The sequence below is a fragment of the Drosophila obscura genome, unplaced genomic scaffold (genome assembly GCF_018151105.1).
Source record: "Drosophila obscura isolate BZ-5 IFL unplaced genomic scaffold, ASM1815110v1 contig_25, whole genome shotgun sequence".
NCBI lineage: Eukaryota > Metazoa > Arthropoda > Insecta > Diptera > Drosophilidae > Drosophila > Drosophila obscura.
In genome coordinates, this window is record NW_024542812.1 from 884529 (window position 1) to 904014 (window position 19486).

At 47.2% G+C, this 19486-nt stretch overlaps 3 protein-coding genes across 3 annotated transcripts in view; all 3 read right to left on the reverse strand.

Moving 5' to 3' along the window:
- The window catches only part of LOC111076330 (spondin-1), a 44290-nt gene that overhangs the window by 953 nt on the left and 23851 nt on the right, over nt 1-19486 (reverse strand). Inside the window, exons 2-5 of the mRNA XM_022370078.2 lie at nt 11306-11709; nt 10725-10946; nt 6961-7238; nt 63-515 (exon numbers count right to left, since the gene is read on the reverse strand). Coding sequence (XP_022225770.2) covers nt 63-515; nt 6961-7238; nt 10725-10946; nt 11306-11709 — 1357 coding nt within the window. The remainder of the gene's footprint in view (nt 1-62; nt 516-6960; nt 7239-10724; nt 10947-11305; nt 11710-19486) is intronic.
- Nucleotides 2042-2695, reverse strand: LOC111076331 (proline-rich antigen homolog). The gene has a single exon (XM_022370079.2). It carries the CDS (start codon nt 2354-2356, stop codon nt 2045-2047), a length of 312 nt encoding a protein of 103 aa, XP_022225771.1. The 5' UTR covers nt 2357-2695; the 3' UTR covers nt 2042-2044.
- On the reverse strand, nt 2708-5157 carry LOC121404582 (proline-rich protein 36). The gene has a single exon (XM_041594268.1). It carries the CDS (start codon nt 4958-4960, stop codon nt 2708-2710), a length of 2253 nt encoding a protein of 750 aa, XP_041450202.1. The 5' UTR covers nt 4961-5157.

Below are 19486 nucleotides of genomic sequence, written 5' to 3' on the forward strand. Positions count from 1 at the left end.
TTATATGAATAGAATATTAACTAGGTGCCCGGACAGATTGCTTCTCCTTCTGCTGTACTTACCAGTTGAAGTAGGTCTGTGGGCCGTGGCAGTTGCGCTCGGTGCCGCACCACTTGGACTGCTGCAGCGCCGGACAGGGGCGGCCGCCCCGCTTGCCGTGCTTGATGACCTTGCGATACCGATGCATCTCCCCGATGCCGCAGCTCTTGCTGCAGGCCGTCCACTCCGACCAGTGGCTCACGCGACAGTCGCGACGTCGCTGCGACTGAGAGCGACGACGGGATAGATTTCCCCTGCCCACGGACTGGGACTGTGATTGGGATGGTGACTGTCCAACGGAGGCGGATGCAGAGGCGGTGGATGCCGTCAGGTTGGTGTTGATATTATTAGTGGCATCCGTGGCACGCCGGTAGCTGCTGGCGATGCTCTGCAAGATGGCGTGCTTGTCGTTCTTGGGCACCACGCTGCCCAGCTGCGGGGCCTGCTGTTGGCTGTTGTTGCCGCCGTAGCTGTAGCTGCAAGCAGAGAATGGAGAGGAGATTGCTTTACAGATTAATTAATCTTCATTTGAAATATTACAGCTGCCAGAATGTGGCTCTTGATTGATTTTGAATAACGTAATTAATTGTGGGTGCCTGCCTGATATTCAATTTCTCAAGTACACGAGAGTATGCCTCAGAGCTTCGACATCAGCTTCAGGGAGAGAGAGAAAGACAAACTCTGCACCCACACCCACACCCACACCCACACTCAACATATCGGGTGGCTCCTTCCTGTTCAAGGTGCGCTCACGTCTGTTATTTCAGCACATCAACTGTGGAAAATTTCAATTTAAATTTGCCTTTTGCCAGCCATCGTGCTTGCTGCCTGACGGAGACAGGCACAGAACCAAAACCAAAACGAGAACGAGAACCCAACCCACAGAGCTTAACATCCAGGGTTTGGCTGTGGCGCTGCCTGACTTCCTTCCTTCCTTCCTTCCTTCCTGCGTCGCTTCCTGGGCAACTTCCGTGTTTTGTTTCCTGCAGTTTTTCGTTTATTTGCATACACATGCCAAGCCGCGCACTGTACTCGTGTATGCCTCCGCGTATGCCACGTGCAAAATCGCGCAAATAATAATAAAAAATCAAAAGGCACATGCAAAGGCGGAGGCAGTGGCAGAGACTCAGACAGGACAGACAGGCAGCGCCTTGCCTGATGGCAAGTAAATTGGCAAAAATATTGAAAGACCAAAGATGGAGGAAAGCCAGACGAAGGCCGGGAAAAATGCCATGGGCCCGACGAATATAATGAAGAAAATTCCCAAATTGAAATAACATGCAGCATTTTTGTATGCCACCAGGCTCTTCTTGGCTCTTCCGGGCTTTTCCTGGGAACGCACGTGGCAAGTTATTAGCGACAATTTGCTTCGATCATGTGCACGGCAATTACCGTTAGACGAGCACATCAAAACGTCTTGAGTAAATGTTATTTCATGAGCAATTTGCATATCCAAGACGCCCACCCAACAAAATGCCTTCGCTCTGCCCTGCCCCTGAATGCCCCCCGAGAGTCGCCCGAAAACTGTTTTTGTGAGTCAGCTCTCGGACATGTGACAGGGAAATTGTTCATCAGGCCCCAAAGTCAATTGCTTTCGCAAATTGAAAATTGGCGTGGAAATGTGCTGCGCACACATTAAATTAAATATCTAATAATTTCTATTGTTTTTTTAAAGGTATTCACATGGGTTGAGTGATTTAAATTGATAGAAACTGTCCAGCCAGAGGAACACTTGCATTATTCAATAGCCAGAACAATGACTCTTATTGTGGTGTGATTTAATTGTACTGTTTAATTTGGCTAAGAACAACGGATGAATATGGTCAGAACTTTCGCTACGTTTACTCCATTTTAAGGCTTAGATTTCTGCACATAAAATATGTGTGCAATATTTGTGTTTGTTTTCCGTTTTCCTTTTTATTATTATATTAATTTTCGAACATATATTAGCACTATGACTTTGGGATTATGGGATCTATCGTATAAGAAGAGATATTGTAGACGATCAGAGTATCGTGCAGCATACAACCTCCCCAGCGGGTTGGGCATAGACCGCTGGCTGGGCGCCCACCACAACGGTGGGTCGGGGTGGTGGCATGTAGACGGGCGGCGGTGGAGCTCCGATGACCACAGCAGGTGGCGGCGGTGCACCAATAATCACTGGCGGTGGACAGAAACCGATGCCCACTCCGATGGGTGGCGGACGTGGCGGTCCGCCGATGTTGATGCCCACATTCACACCACCGCCGCGGGGCGGGCCATAGCAGGGTCCAGGTCCGGGTCGTGGGGGTCCGTAGCCTCGTCCTGGTGGAGGCATTTCGATTGACTGCCGATTGCTGACTGCCCACTGACCGCTGGAACTGCGGAGCTGTTGAATGGAACGAGTTGTGTGGTTGCCCTTATCTACGGATGGCTCGAGTGTCCGCCGCTAATTAAATATCAATTACACAGTGCCCGAGCCCAGACATTAATGGGGGTTTTTCTTTTGTTTGGTTTAATTTTGTCAGCTACTGTTTCGGCTGATAAGATACGATATCCGATGGTCTTACATTCCCAGTCCGATATCAGAAGTTCTGTAGTTTCGATAAGATTTTGATATGTCTTTGGTTTGGTATCTTTTGGGGCCTTGTACTTGACTACAGCCTTGCCTGGGGGGGGGAAAGCCCCATCAGGCAATGACGCAACGACATTGGCAACATCTCCTCTTCTTCTCACCCACACCCTCACCCACGCCATCGTCCACTGCATCCCTTTGCTCACTCTGCGGGACTTTAGGTGGCGGCGTGGCTGGCAGTTTATCCTCCTTCCGCACCGCATTCACCGAGTATCGCTTGCCCAACTTGTCGTTGCTCTCCTCTGCCACAACTCCGACCAGCAGAAGGTCTTGGGTGGCGGGTGTGAGTGTCTCTTCGGTGACCACAATGAGTTCCGTTTGCCCATTGGCTGCCGGTCCAGACTCCGTGATGATCTCTGTCTCCGTTTCCACCACTTCGATTGATGGCTGCTGCGTGTCCAGGACTAGATCCGTGAGCACAAATCCATTTAGGGGCTGAACGGAGGGATTGGCCGAGGGGGTGGGTGTGACCTCCACAGACTCAATGATCACTTCCGCTTGTGGGACATTTGTGGGTGGAACTGTCCACGATTTCACTCTGAGCTGCGCAGGAGGACTGGCAGGTGGGGTGGGTGTGGGCGTGGGCGTGGGCGTTGGTGTGACCTCCAGGGACTCCACAATCAGCTCCGTTTGGGGCACACTTGCACGTGGAATAAATGCCGCTTGAAAGGGGAATTCCCTGATGGGACTGTCTGGCGGAGAGGGCGTTGGAGTGACTTCTAGGCTCTCCACAATGAGCTCCGTTTCGACCACGCTCGCTCGAGGCATAAATCCAGCCTGAACCGCAGGCGGACTCGGTGGCGGTGTGGCAGCTGGAGAGGGTTCAAATGATTCGAAAATCAGCTCCTCCTCCACAATACTCTCCCTTGGCGTAGATCCCATTTGTAATGGTGGTGCAGTGGGTGGTGCAGGGGGTGGACTCTCCACAGTCTCCACAATCGTTTCCGTTTCCACTATTGCAGATTGAGGCCCGAAGCCTATTTGAACTCGTTCTGGCTGTGCTGGGGGACTGGGCGGTGGCGACGGAGTTGGGGTTACTTCAAGGGATTCCACTATCAGCTCCGTTTCCACTACACTTGATCGTGGCATAAATCCTGTTTGCAATGACACTTCAACGAGAGGACTTGGCGGTGGCGACGGAGTTGGCGTCACATCCAAGGACTCCACAATCAACTCCGTTTGAGGGACGGGGCTGGCTGGTGGTGTGACCACCTCTAGACTCTCTACTATGGTCTCCACACGCTCCCTCCACGCTCTGGGAATATAGTCTGGTTGTGGTTTGATCTCTGCTGTGGGGGGACTGGGGGGTGGTGTCGGGGTAACAGCTTCCTCCCCACTCTCTGCTACAAGCTCCGTTTCCAGCAGCTCTTCGCTGGAGGGGAGTATGTAGGGCTGCAGCTCTAAGGGCGGACTGGGCGGCGGTGAGGGAATCGGCGAAACGTCTACAGTCTCCACAAATATCTCGCTATTCCATAGACTTGCCCTTGGAATAAATGCCATTTGAATTGGCGGATCGGCGGCTGCTCCGACCTCAAAAGTCTCCACGAGGGTTTTCACAAAGCCCTCCGGCGGAATGGAATCCCTTTGAGGCGCTTCTGTGGTCACCTCCACGCTCTCTGACTCCACAATCAGCTCCGCCTCTGCGATGGGGGAGAGCAACGGCGACTGCGTTGCCGGATAGAAACCCGTTGTCTGCACCTGGAGCTGTGGTGGCGGCCCACTGGGTGGGGCATATCCCAGAGACTCCACTGTCAGCTCCTCCTGCACGACCTCTGTGGTTGGGTTGGAGACGGGTGACCATTCCACGGCCGCGAATTCCTCTGTGGTTGTGGGTGATGGTTGATCCACAATGACTTCTGTCTCGAGAGTCCTTAGGATTCCGTTTCGCAGTGGATCTCCAGAGGGATTGGGCGGGGACTGGTTCCAGTAGGGCTGAGGCTCCCACACCACATCCACGGAGAGATCCTCTGTGGGCGTGAGGAATGGGGGCGAGGACTGTGGCAGTGGCGGCGGTGGTGCTGCCTCTGAGCCTGAACTCTTCCTATGATGATGATGATGATGGTGGTGGTGCTTGTGCTGCTTTGGTTCCTTCTCCAGCACAATCACCTCCTCAACCACTTGGACATTCTCCTTTTGGCGATGCTGATGGTGATGCTGATGATGCAGATGGTGATGTCGTTGCTTTGGGACTGCCGTGCCCCCAATCGTTGTGATGTCGATGGTCTCTTCGATCGTTCTGTTCGAGGAGGAGGAAATCTCAATGGTTTCCTCCACTCTCGTCTCTTGTGTCGTAGTCGTTCTGGTCATTTTTCGTTTTTCTCGCTATTCCGAATCGTTGTCGCTCGGCCCGTTGACTGAAACGCGGAACACTTTGCTCCGGGCCATTTATAGTCGCGTGTTTATGTCATTGGAAATGTATTTTCAGGCCTTAAGTCCTTAAAACATAGATAAGATAGTCACTGTATCTAACTAATGAGGCAGGCATTTGTCTGCTGCTGCTTCTGCTGCTGCTTCTGAGGTGCTGAAATAAAAGTGCGCGCGCTTTATAGTTTCGTTTAAATTGTGAGTGCCATTTCAGTGGCTTACTCTGGCTCGGTGGCTGCTGCTGCTGTTGCTGATGCTGCTGCTTCTGCTTCTTCTGCTTCCTCTGGTTATTGGCAGATGCACCGGCAATTACCGTGAAAGTGGCTGGCGCTATTCCAGGCATGTTGCTGCCAGTTAACTCTTTGCTCGATTGCCGGCCATTCCACAACTTTTATAGGCCACCCGCGACAACATACCGTACCGTACCGTACCGTACCGTGCCGTACACTCGATAAGATAGTGATTACCGAGTATTTCACATATCTGGCAGACTTATCTGGCAGACCCTGTCTTTGTTTTTGTGACCCTGTCACTGTCTCTGTCTCTGCCTCTGCCTCTGCCTCTGTTCCCGTTCGTGTTCGTGTTAGTGTGCCAAAAACTAAAGGAAAAGCGAGCTAGTCAACGCCCACTCGGGAGCTGGCACTCGAACACGTCCCTGGAGGGTGGGTGGTGTTGGTGCCGGGGCCGGGGCCGGGGCCGGGGAATGGTCATTAAATATGCAGGTTACCAGTGCCAATGGTGCCAAAATCCACTCCAGCAGCCAGTGCCAGTTCCCACTTCCACTTCTCAGCCAAAAGTGGCACGAAAACAGACAACGAGTGGAGTTAGGGAGGAGCCGCACCAGATGCGGATGAGAATGAAGCCTGGAACTGTTAGCAGGGATTAGTTGTAGTTTTTCCTCGTTTTGGCCAGAGTTGAACTTCGTGTGGGCCGGTTCGGGGCTGGGCGAGGCTGGGCGAGGCTGGGCGGGAACTTTTTAAAGATGCAGCATTACCCAGGTACGTGCCACTCTGCTTCTGTTACTGCCTCTGCCTCGGCTCCACCCGAGTGGTGTAATGTGCTTTGAAGTGTGCCAGAAGAAAGAGCTCTGTTTTCTTTTCTCCCACTCGTTTGTTTTTCCTTCCTCGTAGTTTTGCTGCCCCTTGTCCCTTGCCGCTTGGGGCGCGGCACGTTGCTTTAAATGTGTCTCCATGTGTCGGTGGATGGGTGTTGAAAGTAGTCGCAGGTCTTGAGTTTGGGGAAAGCACTTTGCGCATATGTTAAATAGCGCCAGTTGAGGCGCTTTCTCTCTCTGCACTCCCTGCACTCTCTGCACTCCAGCCGAGATTACGTATACGCTGTGTGGCATTTAAATTGTAAGCTTGCCCCAGAAACCCCCTAAAGTGGGTTAAGGGAAAACTTGCAAACAGAAATGTCTTAGACGAAAATACTGCTCGCATAAAATGTTATTTTCATGGCTCGAACTTTAAGTGAATCAACTGCTATCTCAGCATTTATGACATTTATTAATTGATTACCAATTGCTGACGTCAAGTTCTATAAATATCTGCGGTACTAACAATAGAGTGGGTGCTTTTACCTATAGATATGATTGGGCTGAAATATCTCAGCTCAAATATCTGTTGAGGTTTGCTTAGCTAATGCCCAAGCGTATTCCTTAAACGACAGATGCATCCTTATCTGCTTCTGCCTCTGCCTCTGCCTCGAGCCATGAAAATTACATTTTATGGGAGCAGCATTTTCGTCTAAAACATTTCAAAGTTTTCCCTTAACCCACTTAAGCAAATCTCACCAGATGCTTTCTAGACTGTACTTGCTCGTATAAGAAGCTTTTCTCCATTCAATTTAAACATCTATGAACTCGCATTGCAATAGTTCTTCAAACATTCGCTTCCAGTTGGCCTGGCATTTAATTGGCTTAATCCTGCATTTGTTCTACTTACATGGGATTCATTTTGGCCAGCAGCTGCGAACGGATGCGCTGCCTCTCGTCATTGAATTGCTGCAACTGTTGCTGCTGTTGCGGCTCCTGCTGCTGCTGCTGCTGCTGCTGCTGTTGCTGTTGCTCCGTCTGGCGCTCGCGCTCTATGCTGGCCGAGAGCTCGTTGTTCATCTCCACGTGATTGTGCTCGGCGTCGAGATGGGTTTGGGTCTGCACCATCTCATATTTGCGATCGTCCTCGGCAATGTTGAACACCTCGCTAAGCTCGTATTCCTTCAGCTGAAAACAAAGGATGGAAATGTAAGTTCCACTCGCCGACACATGTGCAGCATATTAATTCCCGGGGATTATGTGCCCGGCATCAGGAATGCGGCCACCGTGCAGCGAGCACGATGCGGAGCGTACATGACTCTGCGGGACTACAGGTGCTCTTAACGCGCTGCTAATTTCAATTTGTGGCAAGTATTGACACGGCCACAGGGGAGCGCCACAAATGTCGGGGAAATGGGGCAAGAACGGAAGTGGCTGCTGGGGACAGCAGTCAAGATAAGCTTCGACTGGGAAATACTTGGCCCCCCCCTCAGCAATACGAATAGCAGAGTCAGAGCGATAACACAATCATACGAAAGGAGAAGTTGAGTCCGAATTTGATCAGATTTAAGTTAAATTACTGATGTAAAAATGTACTAACGGAGAGGTACTCGAGGGAGTATTCAAGTGGAAGACCAAAGAGTTCCGTCTGCGAAAAGGTTATAGAGGATATATTTTATGAAAGAAGTTGAGAGATAAGTAGGCAGAAAGAACAGGGTAATCCCACAAAAGATCTAACACACTTTTCTATTTCTATACGCAACCAGTGCACCCCACATGGCCCGACACCTGTCCAGGGTACGAAAAAAAAGCAATGAGAAAAAAACAAGGCAAACTTTTCTATGGCGTGCTGTCGCGCATTTTAATTTATTTGTTTGGGGTCGCCGTCATTTTCTATACAGAATGCGAGGTACGCATTGTTATGGCTGTCCTTTCTGCTTTGTGCTTATCTTGGTTTACCTTTTGCTACCTTCATTCGGTGGAACTCGTCGACAGCGGCGCCAACAACAGCGACAACAAAGAGAGCATAGAACTCAGAAACAAAGCCAGTGAGAATGCGAGCGTTGGCACTCGGACTATTGGATACCTCTTGTAAATGGTTTTATCTCTTGTGCATAGAGGGAGATCCAACTGTTTACCTTGCAAATCAGTGCAAAGCCCTCGAAATCGTTTGCATAGCTGTCAATAAGAATGTATCTATAGAAATGCTGTTTCATCTGCCTGTTACATACTTTTGCTAGACAGAAATATACCCTTGCTATGTTCAAACCACAGGGTATGCTAAAAAAAAGCAGAACAGCCGCGTGTTGCTTTTCTGGCAGTAAAATACGCACACACACACAAGCACACACACACAATAATCCAGTGTATCTACGCACACGCTCACCAAAAAGGGGAGAGAGGGAGAGAGAGTGAGCACAAAAACTGTGAAATTCCTTGTGGATTACCCAACAGACAGACAGAGAGACAGACTGACAGCGAATGAATGGCGAACCCTCAGCATTCCTGGCTGCCGAGATTACGTGTGCCTTTTGGCATTCACTAAATGACACACAAATATTCCAGCAATTTAGTTGTGGCATTAAAATTTAAGAATTTAATGCCGGAACTACGACTACGACTTTCCGTAGCAGCAGCAGCAGCAGCTGTCAAAGGGAGAGAATCAACACATAATTACAAGTGTGCACAAAGTACCCAAAGAACTGGGCGGGGCTGGGCTGGGCTGGACTGGGGCTCTCCGATGACCGAGGCTTGAACATGTGCTGGCCATAAAATAACGCATACGCATATACATATGTACATACAACCATACATACATACAATGGAAGTAAATAACTTTCCATTTCGTTGGCCATAAACCAAAGTTCAGATAGAAGTCGCTTGCCCGTAAGTGGAAAACAATGAAACGGAAAATAGCCTTGATACGAAGCTTGAGTGCCCTTTGGAAAAGAGTTGCGACGCAGAAGATAGTTTGGCAGATCGCTGGAGATTGTTACTGGACTGCCAATTGGTGCCAATAAATCCCTTTAGCTGGATACTGTACTGAGTGCTGAGACAACACCGTCACAAAAGCCAACATCCAGCTGAAAGACCTTCCCCCAAAAAGGACATTGAAATGGGAATAGAAGCTTTTACACGCCCACCACCGAAAAGCCTAGAAAATAAAACTAAAATTAGTAGTGTCAAAAAGGCGTTACAATCATACGAGCTCAAGCAATAGCATTCATTCACTTCCCCCACCCCCCATCCAGCAACAAAAGCAACAAATAAAGAATAATGACCGCACGTACAGTGTAGGCTCTTTGTGTGTGCTACTGGCTGTGCTGCTGCTGCTGCTGCTGCTGCTGCTGCAGCCACGCCCACATTGACGTCCACGTAGCAATTCCCCGCTCTATATAACTGCCCCAATGAAATAAACTATGCAAACGTAGTCGAAACATCTGGCAGGAATGCTGCAGGGTCTGGGGGCGGCACACATTTTACGGCCCATCCCTTTGGCCACATACACAAACACACACAAAGACACACACACACATAAAAGCCATTTTGATGAGCGACCCAAGACCGGACCAGGACCGGGACCGGGGACCAGGGCATTGTACGTACAAAGCTTGCAAGTGCGCCACTTTCTGAATGTCTTGGATGTCCAGCAATATAATTACAATGGTCGAATACCCCTCCCTCTATCTGTTAGAGTGTGGTGGCGGGGGGGTGGATTTTTACTGCCGATGTGACCGTTGCCTGTGCCTGAGGGTCTCTGCACTGAATCCGTCGAATGGTTCGCAGGCGGGCCTAATGGATTGGCATTTATGTATTTGCGAGTGCAGAAGAATGTTTATCGCAGCGCTTCAAATATAAAGAAAAAAAAACAATGGCTGCCTGTCCCTCCCACCTACCCCGAAAGAGAGCGTATTCCAGGAAAGTAGTGATAGTTATTTGGCATAATTGAAACGTTTTTCGAGAGGGGTTTTCCCTACTATGTATGTACTTATTCCTTTCTGGCATATGCTGCCCAAATGTATGCTATATGTATATAGCTATCTGTACATGGAATGACTCTCAAACTGTATTGTCTTCAAACGCAAATGAATGCCCAACAATCGGATATTTCAGTTTTTGAATTGGTGAACATTTTCCCTTTACAGCTACGAATTTACATCTTAAATAATTCCCATGCAAATGGTGCCGTAATTATAAGGTAATTAACATTATTTCGTCTTTTTCCCCCCCTTTTTTTTGTACGCTGCTCATTTGCTTTTCATGCGCTTTTTCTCGGGTTCCCAGCTGTGGACTGAACTGATTTATAAAGCGCATTAACACGCAGCCCTTGGAATACGAGTACGCCCAATCCACACACGCATACGGCCACACACACGCAGCCACGCACAGCCATTATATACGGGGCAATGGCGTTTGGTGTGTGTGTGCGTGTGTGTGGTTGATGTTGTTGACGCCATTGTAATGCTAATGGCTCATTAGCACTTTTATTTTTTTTTCGTTCTTGTTTTTCGATTTCCCTTATTTTTTGTTTTGTTTTTGGGAAAAGGGCATTAGCGGTAAGGGTAGTAGCGGCATTTTGACTGCTAATTTGCTGTTAATTAACTTGTTTAACCTTTTTTACAGCCACCCAAATGGCAGTGGCAGGGGGAGCGGCAGCTCTCCGCGTGTACTCACCTTGATGAACTGGAACGTGGCAATGGGCGGCAAGCGCTTGCTCTTCGGATAATAAAAGCTGCCCGCCGGATGGCCCGGATAGCGGGAGGTAATCCGGTAGATGACACCCTGCGGCGCTGTCGGCCAGTTGGGCGCCGTGAAGGTGAACCCATTATCGGTGCCCGCATCCAGTGGATCCAGTTCAACGGTCACGGTGTCTATCCAGGAGCCGCCCACACAGAGCTGAATGACGAAAGAAATGTAACATAAATTAGCATGCATGTGGAATATCCTATACATTTTAGTGGTCATCTGTAAGAGATCACACCCAGCTTATAGTTGTATTGTTGAATTGAATATCTTTTCAAATGTACAGGCAAGCTCTCAACAAAATTTCTAGATCGAATCTTCTATGCCCCTTCTCTGTTTAACATCTCTATGGCATGGCACAATTAGTCAATGGCCAGCCTAATGGAGAGGCTATCAAATTGACACCGTTGTCTGTTGAATTTGCGGTCTGTCATCTGTGTGTTGTCTGTCCCATTGTCACACAATTTGATGCTGGTGCTGATTTTTGTCGGGTTTTGTTGTAGTGCTCTCACCTCAAATGAATCAACGCCTATGAACCAGTCCGGCGAGGGAACAATGCGCGTCATTAGCGACACCAGGCTATGATTGCTGTCGACAAACACCTTCGCCTCGCTGCGTCCGGCGCCCATTTGAATCGCTGGGAGGCTGAACTCGTCGAATACGCTACGCTCGCTGGCTGTGAATGCGGCGGTGGCCGCGGCGGCTCCTGTTGGTGGGGCTGTGGCTGTGGTGGTGGCCGTAGATCCACCTGGCAGGGATTTGCCTGTCTGTGACTGCATCTGCATTTGCTGCTGCTGCTGTTCGCCAGCATTGCTGTCCAGCAGGTCCGTCCTGCCCGTTTCGGCGAACTGTTTGACAGCCCCCGTCGCCGGCTGTCCGATGTGGTAGAGCGCATAGTTGGCATTGTGTGTGCGACCTGTGGACGAGGCGGGAGGAGAGCGAGAGAGACCATTAAGTGGGGGGGCTGAGACATTAAATTTAAATGAACTTTTAAGAGCAAACAAAAGGAAATGCTGAAAACTTCTATATATATTTTTTTTTTTGAAGGATTTAATTTAGCGACATTTTCCACTGCTGGAAATGGGGAAAACTCAGAGATAGCTGCAGCTGGTGGGGACTTTTATTCTCAGGCTCTTGCATTCTCGTTCTCTTTCCCTTCCATTTTTGTCTGCATCGTTTTGTCTCCACTGCTTCGTATATTCTTCAAATATTCCTCTGTTTGAGGCCGCAAGTAATTTAAATCTGCTGCTGCGCTCCAATTCGCTTTGGGCCTCAAAGTCATTTCGGTTTTGGGCCGACTGTCACACGCCCCTGCCAAACGCCCACCCACCCATCCAGCCATCCCTGCCACAGTGCCACACTGGTTCGTTGCAGCTGCCTTTGATGTTGCGGCTGCGGTTTTTTGTTTGCATGCTTTCTTTTTGGGACGCCGCTCAGTCTGTTCGCCGCGTCGTCTGTTGGCCTCTTATTTGTCTTCAATTAACATTGCAACATGCCACTTGTGCCACTTTTCCTTCAGCAGCCGCTGCTTCTTCGTCTCGTTTCTGCTGTCTATCTGCCTATCTGCTTCTCTGCCCTTGCCAGTGCCTTTCCCTTTGTCTTGTTGCATTCTGCATTCTGTTTTCTGAGATATTTCCTCTGCGCTTTTCTCTCACTTTGCACTTTTTAATGTCAGCGTATTTATTAGTTTTTTAATTTCTTACTCATTTCTCTCTCTTACCCTCTTTGCTCTCCTTTTGTATTTAGGTTTTAATTTACCAGGTTTTATGGAAGACAGAGAGAGAGAGAGAGGAGTCCGTGACGACGCCATGGAGCCATGGACGCGGACGAGGATGCCAATGTAAAGACTAATGAATGAAGAAAAGTACAAAGAACATTTTTGCTCTTTCAACTTTTGCGCTTTTGTGAAATGCCGCTGGCATTCAGGGGAGTACGTTTTTTCTTGTTTCTCTAAACTATGTCAAATGAAATATTATTTATACTTTGGCATACTTTTTTGTCCCCTTGTTTTCTGTTCCCTGTTCCCTCTGTACCTGTGCACTGCCGCCATGGCGTCCCCGACACTTTGTGTAATTGACAAGTTCTGTGGCATGTTCTCTTGGGCACACACACACACCCACACTCCCCTCTCCTGCTGCTGCTCCTGCTGCTTCTGCTTCTGCTGCTGCTGGCCAATCAGCTGAAATGGATTGGCCCAAAAGTTGTTGCAAAAAGGGGACACTGTGGTGGGGCACCTGCAATTGGCTTCTATCAGAAATTGGAAAGTTTTTGTTCTATGTAGCATGTGGGCAAGAGTTTTCCCATTCATTTATGGAATTTGTTCCACAAAAGTTTCTCATGCTTCATTCATAAGTCTAAGAGAATTATCGAATAGATAACGAACGATGCATACATATACGAGTATGTATGTATGTATGTAGATCGATTCGAATGCCAATCAAAGCAGCCCAATCTTACAGTTGGAAATGTATTTCAGTGTAAATGCATTAACCTTTGGCTACTTTTACGTTCACTTTCGTAGCACACACAGAGATTCAGATTATCCATTAAATTATAGAGCTCGAAATCTCCAGCTCAATCAATTACCGAATGCCCACAAAATAGGCATAATAAATTTGCAATTAAATGCTTAAATTGTGCAAATGGCTGCCCAATATGGCGACCGGTGGTCAGCCATCTGCATGTGGTGGTCGCTTAAATGGCCGCAGCACGCAGATCCCCCAGGAAGGAGTGCGGGAGGGGGATAAGTGTGGGGCTGTCAAAGAATCCCACGACGCGTCCCTTCATTCATTTCATTTAATTTCTTGTTTTTTTTTCTGGCTTTTCGGGGTCAACATTTTGATGCGGGTGCTGGAGGGCGGGGACTGCTGCGGTGTGCGGTGTAATTAATGCTTAATTATGCACATTAAAGGCCAAAAGCAGCCATGAAATTACTGCGAAGCTGCCACCGCCGCTGGTGGCATGCAATGTAAATGCAGGACACGTATGGGCCATAAATTTTCCTTAGCATTCGAATGAAAAGACATTGCGCATACGCCGCGTGGGATGTCCAAACTCTATCTCTCTCTCTTTCTTTCTCTTTCTGTGAGAATTCCATATCATAATTGAATATCGGAAGGACTACGCAAAGCAACTAAAATATCTACAAACATTGATACGAGTGGAATAAATGTACATATCTAAAAAGTGCAATCTGGCACCTGGCCAACAACTGCTGCTGCCATTGCCATGACTCATAGAGCAGCCCCCACGATGCCGCATCGGCTTTTAATTGCCAGTAAAATATGCTCCGAATTTGTCAGAGATAGATGGAGAGAGCAGAGCGTACATTCAGGTATTAATAAATGTATAAATTCATCCAATATGACACACATTTTACTGAATTTATGTGAGGCACAGCTGACACACTTTCTCCCTCTGAAAAGCACTCGCCTCGCAGACACATCGAGTGGTGTGTTGTGTTGTGTTGTCAGTGTTCTCCCCTGTGCGAAAAATGAATTACGAGTCGGCGAGAGTAAAATTCCCATTCACTTTTTCCTTCTTTTTGGCTGATTGTTTTTCGCTTTTGCGATGGCTGCTCAATTTCCTGCGATTTCCGCAATTTCCACGAACAAATTTAATTATAGGCTATAAATTTGATTTTAATAGCTGCGTGGCTCAGCGAAAAGAAAAAAAAAACAGAAATGAAAAAAAATAAAAGATGGAATACTCGCGTGCGAGTGTACAAACAAACATCCGTAGACTGGTAAATTAAGTCAAAGAGAAGTAGGATTAATACACGTCAGACTGCAGGGATTGTGGGTGGCAAGGCATGGGTCTACGAGTAGACTCGTAGGTTGATGCTTCTGTCAGCACGTGTGCCATTTGATGGAATATTCCGAATAATATATGTACATATACGGGGCTACAGTTAATTCCAATGGTTAAATTTTAATCCCAGACCAAAATGTTCCACAGCCAAAAGGAGAAATTCATCAAAGTTTAATTTGCCCCCAAGACAGCCATCAAAAATGATGGAAATTTGCCAGAAAATTATATCATACATGTTGCAACGTGTATCTTTCCATCAGGTTTGATGATTAATTTTCATTATAAAGCAACGATATAGATATAAATATATGTAGAGAGAGAGAGAGAGAGAGAGAGGGAGGGGGAGATTTCCATTTCAATTGATAAATAATTTCCCTCTCATATCCACTCATTGATTAGGTGCTCAAAATATGTATGTACATATGTCGAGAGCTCTCCACTATTCACTCTTTTTTCTGCATATATGTATGTACATATGTATATCCTTTCAATCGGCCGCTAATTAAAAATGCATTTCCCACGCCTATGTATAATCCGCTCGTTGTTTGCCTTTCGCCTCACGCAACCTCACTTAATTATGTATGTCAAATTTAATTGGCTTGTCAGTCGGTGAATAAATAGAAAATCAGAAAAGCCGACCCACACACGACACTCTCGTATAAATGGATTACACAATTAAAAAAAATACAAGAAGAGAGAGAGATCAGACCACCACCTGGCAGACGATTATGTGGTGTGGGTACTCGTACTATATACGAGTATAATTTCTATTCGTACAATCGTACGTACATGTTTGAATATCATTTCGTGATAGATAAATATTTGCATTTCAACTAATTTCAGTCCACATGGCGCATGCATTGTATACATACGAATATATGATAATTTATATATATTATATCTCAATTTTAAATCCCAAAATTTGTTGGCAAGGAGTGGAAGCGGCAGCGACAGTGGCAGTGGCGGAGAGTGGAGAGGAATACCAAATCTCTGACAATGTCACATGTCATGGGATACAGAACGAGTGGGAAATGTGTCTTAAGACATTCAAAGTCACAGACACACACACACACACGCACACAGCACGCGACTGCATTACGCATACGCCACATATGCCGAATGAATATTTTATACGCGTAAAGTCGGAGAAATGAGCGACTACGACTGCGACTACGACTACGACTGCCTGTTAATAGTAATTTCTGTCATATTTACTAGTGGGACTCCTTGCAATCACGACTGCAGCCACAGCTTCTGATAAAACGTCAGCGTGTGATGTGGTAGCCTAGATTTCCACCAACATCCACCGGAGGAGCAGAAGTCGGAGGAGGAACAGTTAGAGCAAGGAGCTGCTGTGCGAGCCTGAGTAGAATTAACAGTGAGTACGTGGGTGCTTTCCTGGCTGCATCCTAGCCCACTTCCTGCTCCTTCGTGCCAACTGAAGAATGACGCCCGACTTGAGCATTGTTCGGAGGTTACACACAAAATGAAGAAAATCCCAGCTCTAAATTTCCACATTTGTACGGAGTTCTTCTGCCTGCCTGGGTTTCTCTCAGTGTGCGTCAGTTTTTAGGGGCTTAACCCCCCCTTGTGATAAGTTTAATGGCTTGCAGGGTTGAAGGATTTTTCGTGTTTGCCGCAAAAACTTATGCAAGTCCCGGCCCGGGTCCTTGGGGCGAGTGCAACTGTGTGGCAACTGTCCTTGGGCGCCCTATCTGTGCTAATTAATGCGTGCAGCTAGATGTCGGGATTAGGCGGGTATCTGCCGGGTACAGAAAGCCATCAGCCGGCCAATTATGTAGGCAAACAAACAGGACTTGTCACATCTACCCTAAGCCATCCTCTGGCTCCCTGCTTCTTCTCCTATTGACGCCTCGAAGCAGCTGGAGAATGTGTCTGTGAGCGAGAGGCTCAAGGGGATTACAAACGAAATTGACCAAAAACATAACAAGCTAACAAGGAGATGCCATCGTCTGAGAGCATCAGCAACAGCAGCAACAGCAGCAACAACAGTCTATAAACTCCTGTGACAAATGAGGGTTGCTTAGCCTAGTTAGTCCTCCCGCCAGTCTCTGTTCAGTCCGATGGTCTCCTATTCATTTATCTGGGTCCTGGTCCTGGTCCTCGCCCATCTGTCATTTGTCTGGCCACACATGTCCCTTATGACTTATGCCTCTCCGAAGACAAAATGTCTATGCCAATTATTTGGAATGTCTGCGGTCTGAGAATTGGCAAAGCAACCGCCAGGTGAAGCAAACTCTGGGATCTGCTGCACTAATGAATGGCAATGGAAATGGCCTCCCGGGCTTATTTGTAGAAAGCTTCGTACCATTTCTTAAGCCAGGTGTTAAATCCATCCAAATCATAATAATTGAATGGCATCTTGTACCGTATTGAAGATCTAGTGCTTGTTCTCCGACGACTCTTTAGACTAATGAAATTCTGTTCTTTCTATAAAGGATTCTTCTAAATTGCCCGCTAGATGGCTGATATCTGCTTATGGCTGCCCCATCAGATGTGGCACTCTTTGCGGCATTCCAAAGCCATTTTGTGCTCCCCTTTAAAAACCGCTCTGGATGAAATTTGTTTTTTGCCTGTGGGCTACTGCTGCTTCCTCTTGGCCATTTGAAATAGTGTGTGCCAGTCTGTGTGTTCGCTTTTTGGCTTACTTCTGGCTACATTCATTATAATGGCTTATTGTAGCATGAAAAGTGTGTCAGTCACTGAGGACTGCAATGGCAAACAGGATGTCAGTGCGGTACGAGGAACGGCCCAACGAATGTGCATTGTCCTTTGTTGGCAGTGCACTAAGCAAACACAAAAGACAGACATTACCCTCAGCAGAGCATACACACACAAACACATGCCACATGCCTCTGCCACTGGCACTGCCACTGCTCCGCTCTGTCACGAGGCAAGGACATGCTCGAATGACACACACAAATTGATGAGCATCGCGTGAGGAGGAGCGCCTTTTGTTATATCCCCCATTTTGTTTTCGCTCCTTACTTGCCACAATTTTTGATTGATTTCTTGCGGCAAGTCAGCGACACACTGCCTTCACTGTCACATTTCACGAGTCACTCATGCCTCATGCCTCATGCCTGATGCCTGATGCCTCACGCTGACACAGTTCCTCCTGTTGTCTTCGGCCTGGCCTCCTCGTAAAGCGGCTGAGGGAAAACAAGAGTAAGCGTCATAAAAACACACAGTCACAGCCACAGCAACAGCCGCACTGAAATGGCGACACGGAATGGGCACACACAGACACACAGACACATTTGAGTGGTAATTTTACTGTTGCTGTGACAACGTCAACATATTTGTTGCATTAAAATAATTGAAGGGAATTGCAAAGCAAATAAAAACCGAAAAACTCGGTTATACAGCAAGGGAGGGGAGTGGAAAGCTAAGGACGAAAGTATTTGCTCTTCATTTGGAAATTGCTGTTGGCAGGCACTGTCACAAACTTACACTAAATTAAGTTGTAAATATTTAAAATACTTTTGCATAGTTTTTCGTTTCTAAACTTAAATAATTGAACCCAAATGAACACTCACGTAGCTTCTGTTTTGTCTATAAATCAATCAATATACAAAGGAGTTCTGAGTCCGGCGCCTTCTGCTCTTTCAATGGCATATTAATAATGGACTTAATTGAACCACAATCAACCGGTGCAGCCTTACCGCAGACAGAGCCAGGACAGAGCCAGGACAGTGCCATAAACAGGGACCTACCTTCCAAATTGATTGTACTATTTCGATTAAATGCATATTAATTAGCCCTGTGGAACGAGCAGGAAAACAACAATGGGGAAAAGCGTCCTGCTACGTGGAAAACCTGCTACAGCAGCACACAATCAATAAGTCAAGTGGTAAGCTTTCCCATTAGATATGCAATTAGAACGGTGAATGGATGGAAATTGGAAGCTGTGGCGGTGGCAGTGGCTGATATACCACTGGGATATACGGATATATGGCACGTTTGGCGCTTGGCAAAGTTCTATTAGCATTTTGTTTAATTAATAAATATGTATATATACACATACGAGTATTGGCCGTATCCACATCAAACAATCTGTGTATTGTACCAGCTTAAAATGCACTTCCAATTAAAGCGCAAAAGTTCAACAAAATAGTTGTGCATTATGCACTGCCACAACAGCGGGCAAATAACCCCCTCCCTCTCTCCCTGTACCGCAACCAAGTGGGGAGTGGATTTGTGTGTCCTCTCTTATTTGTTGTGAGTGTGTGTGCCCCGTACCCGTTCGCGTACCGTGCTCGCGCATAAATAAACAACACAACGATTTGCAAATATAATGCACATGAAATTTGCAAAATGGCTACAGAGGCTGGACATTTTCGCGGTGCGGGTGGATTGCTTCGCGGCAGCTTTCCACCGCGCCATAAAGCTTAAACAACAAAATGGCGGCACAGACACACCCACAGACACACACACAAGTGTAGTGCAAACAGAAACTAAAAAGTATACAAAAAAGCAAGGTAAACGCAATGTTTGTTGAGAGTAAGGAAACTTTTCCCCCCATAAACCAACCGATAAAGGATGAAAGATAAAGGAAGGCGATGGGAGTTTGCCCAGAGACTTAGTTTTGTTAGCGATGGAAACGGATCTGGGCACATCGTTAGCTTGCAGATGAAAAAGGGGTTGAGATCAATTAGAGAAAGGTGAACAACTTTCTTCAATTTATGTTTCACCATCTTTCGTTATTATGGCGCTACTCTGAAATCTTTCAAAGTCCAGAACACTGAAATTCAAAGCAGAGCACAAGTCCTTTAGATTCTTTTATTTATCGTTAGGTAATTGATTCACTCATTGATTGCCGTTTGAAATAACTTGCTAGAGATTTCGATGGGAAATTTAAT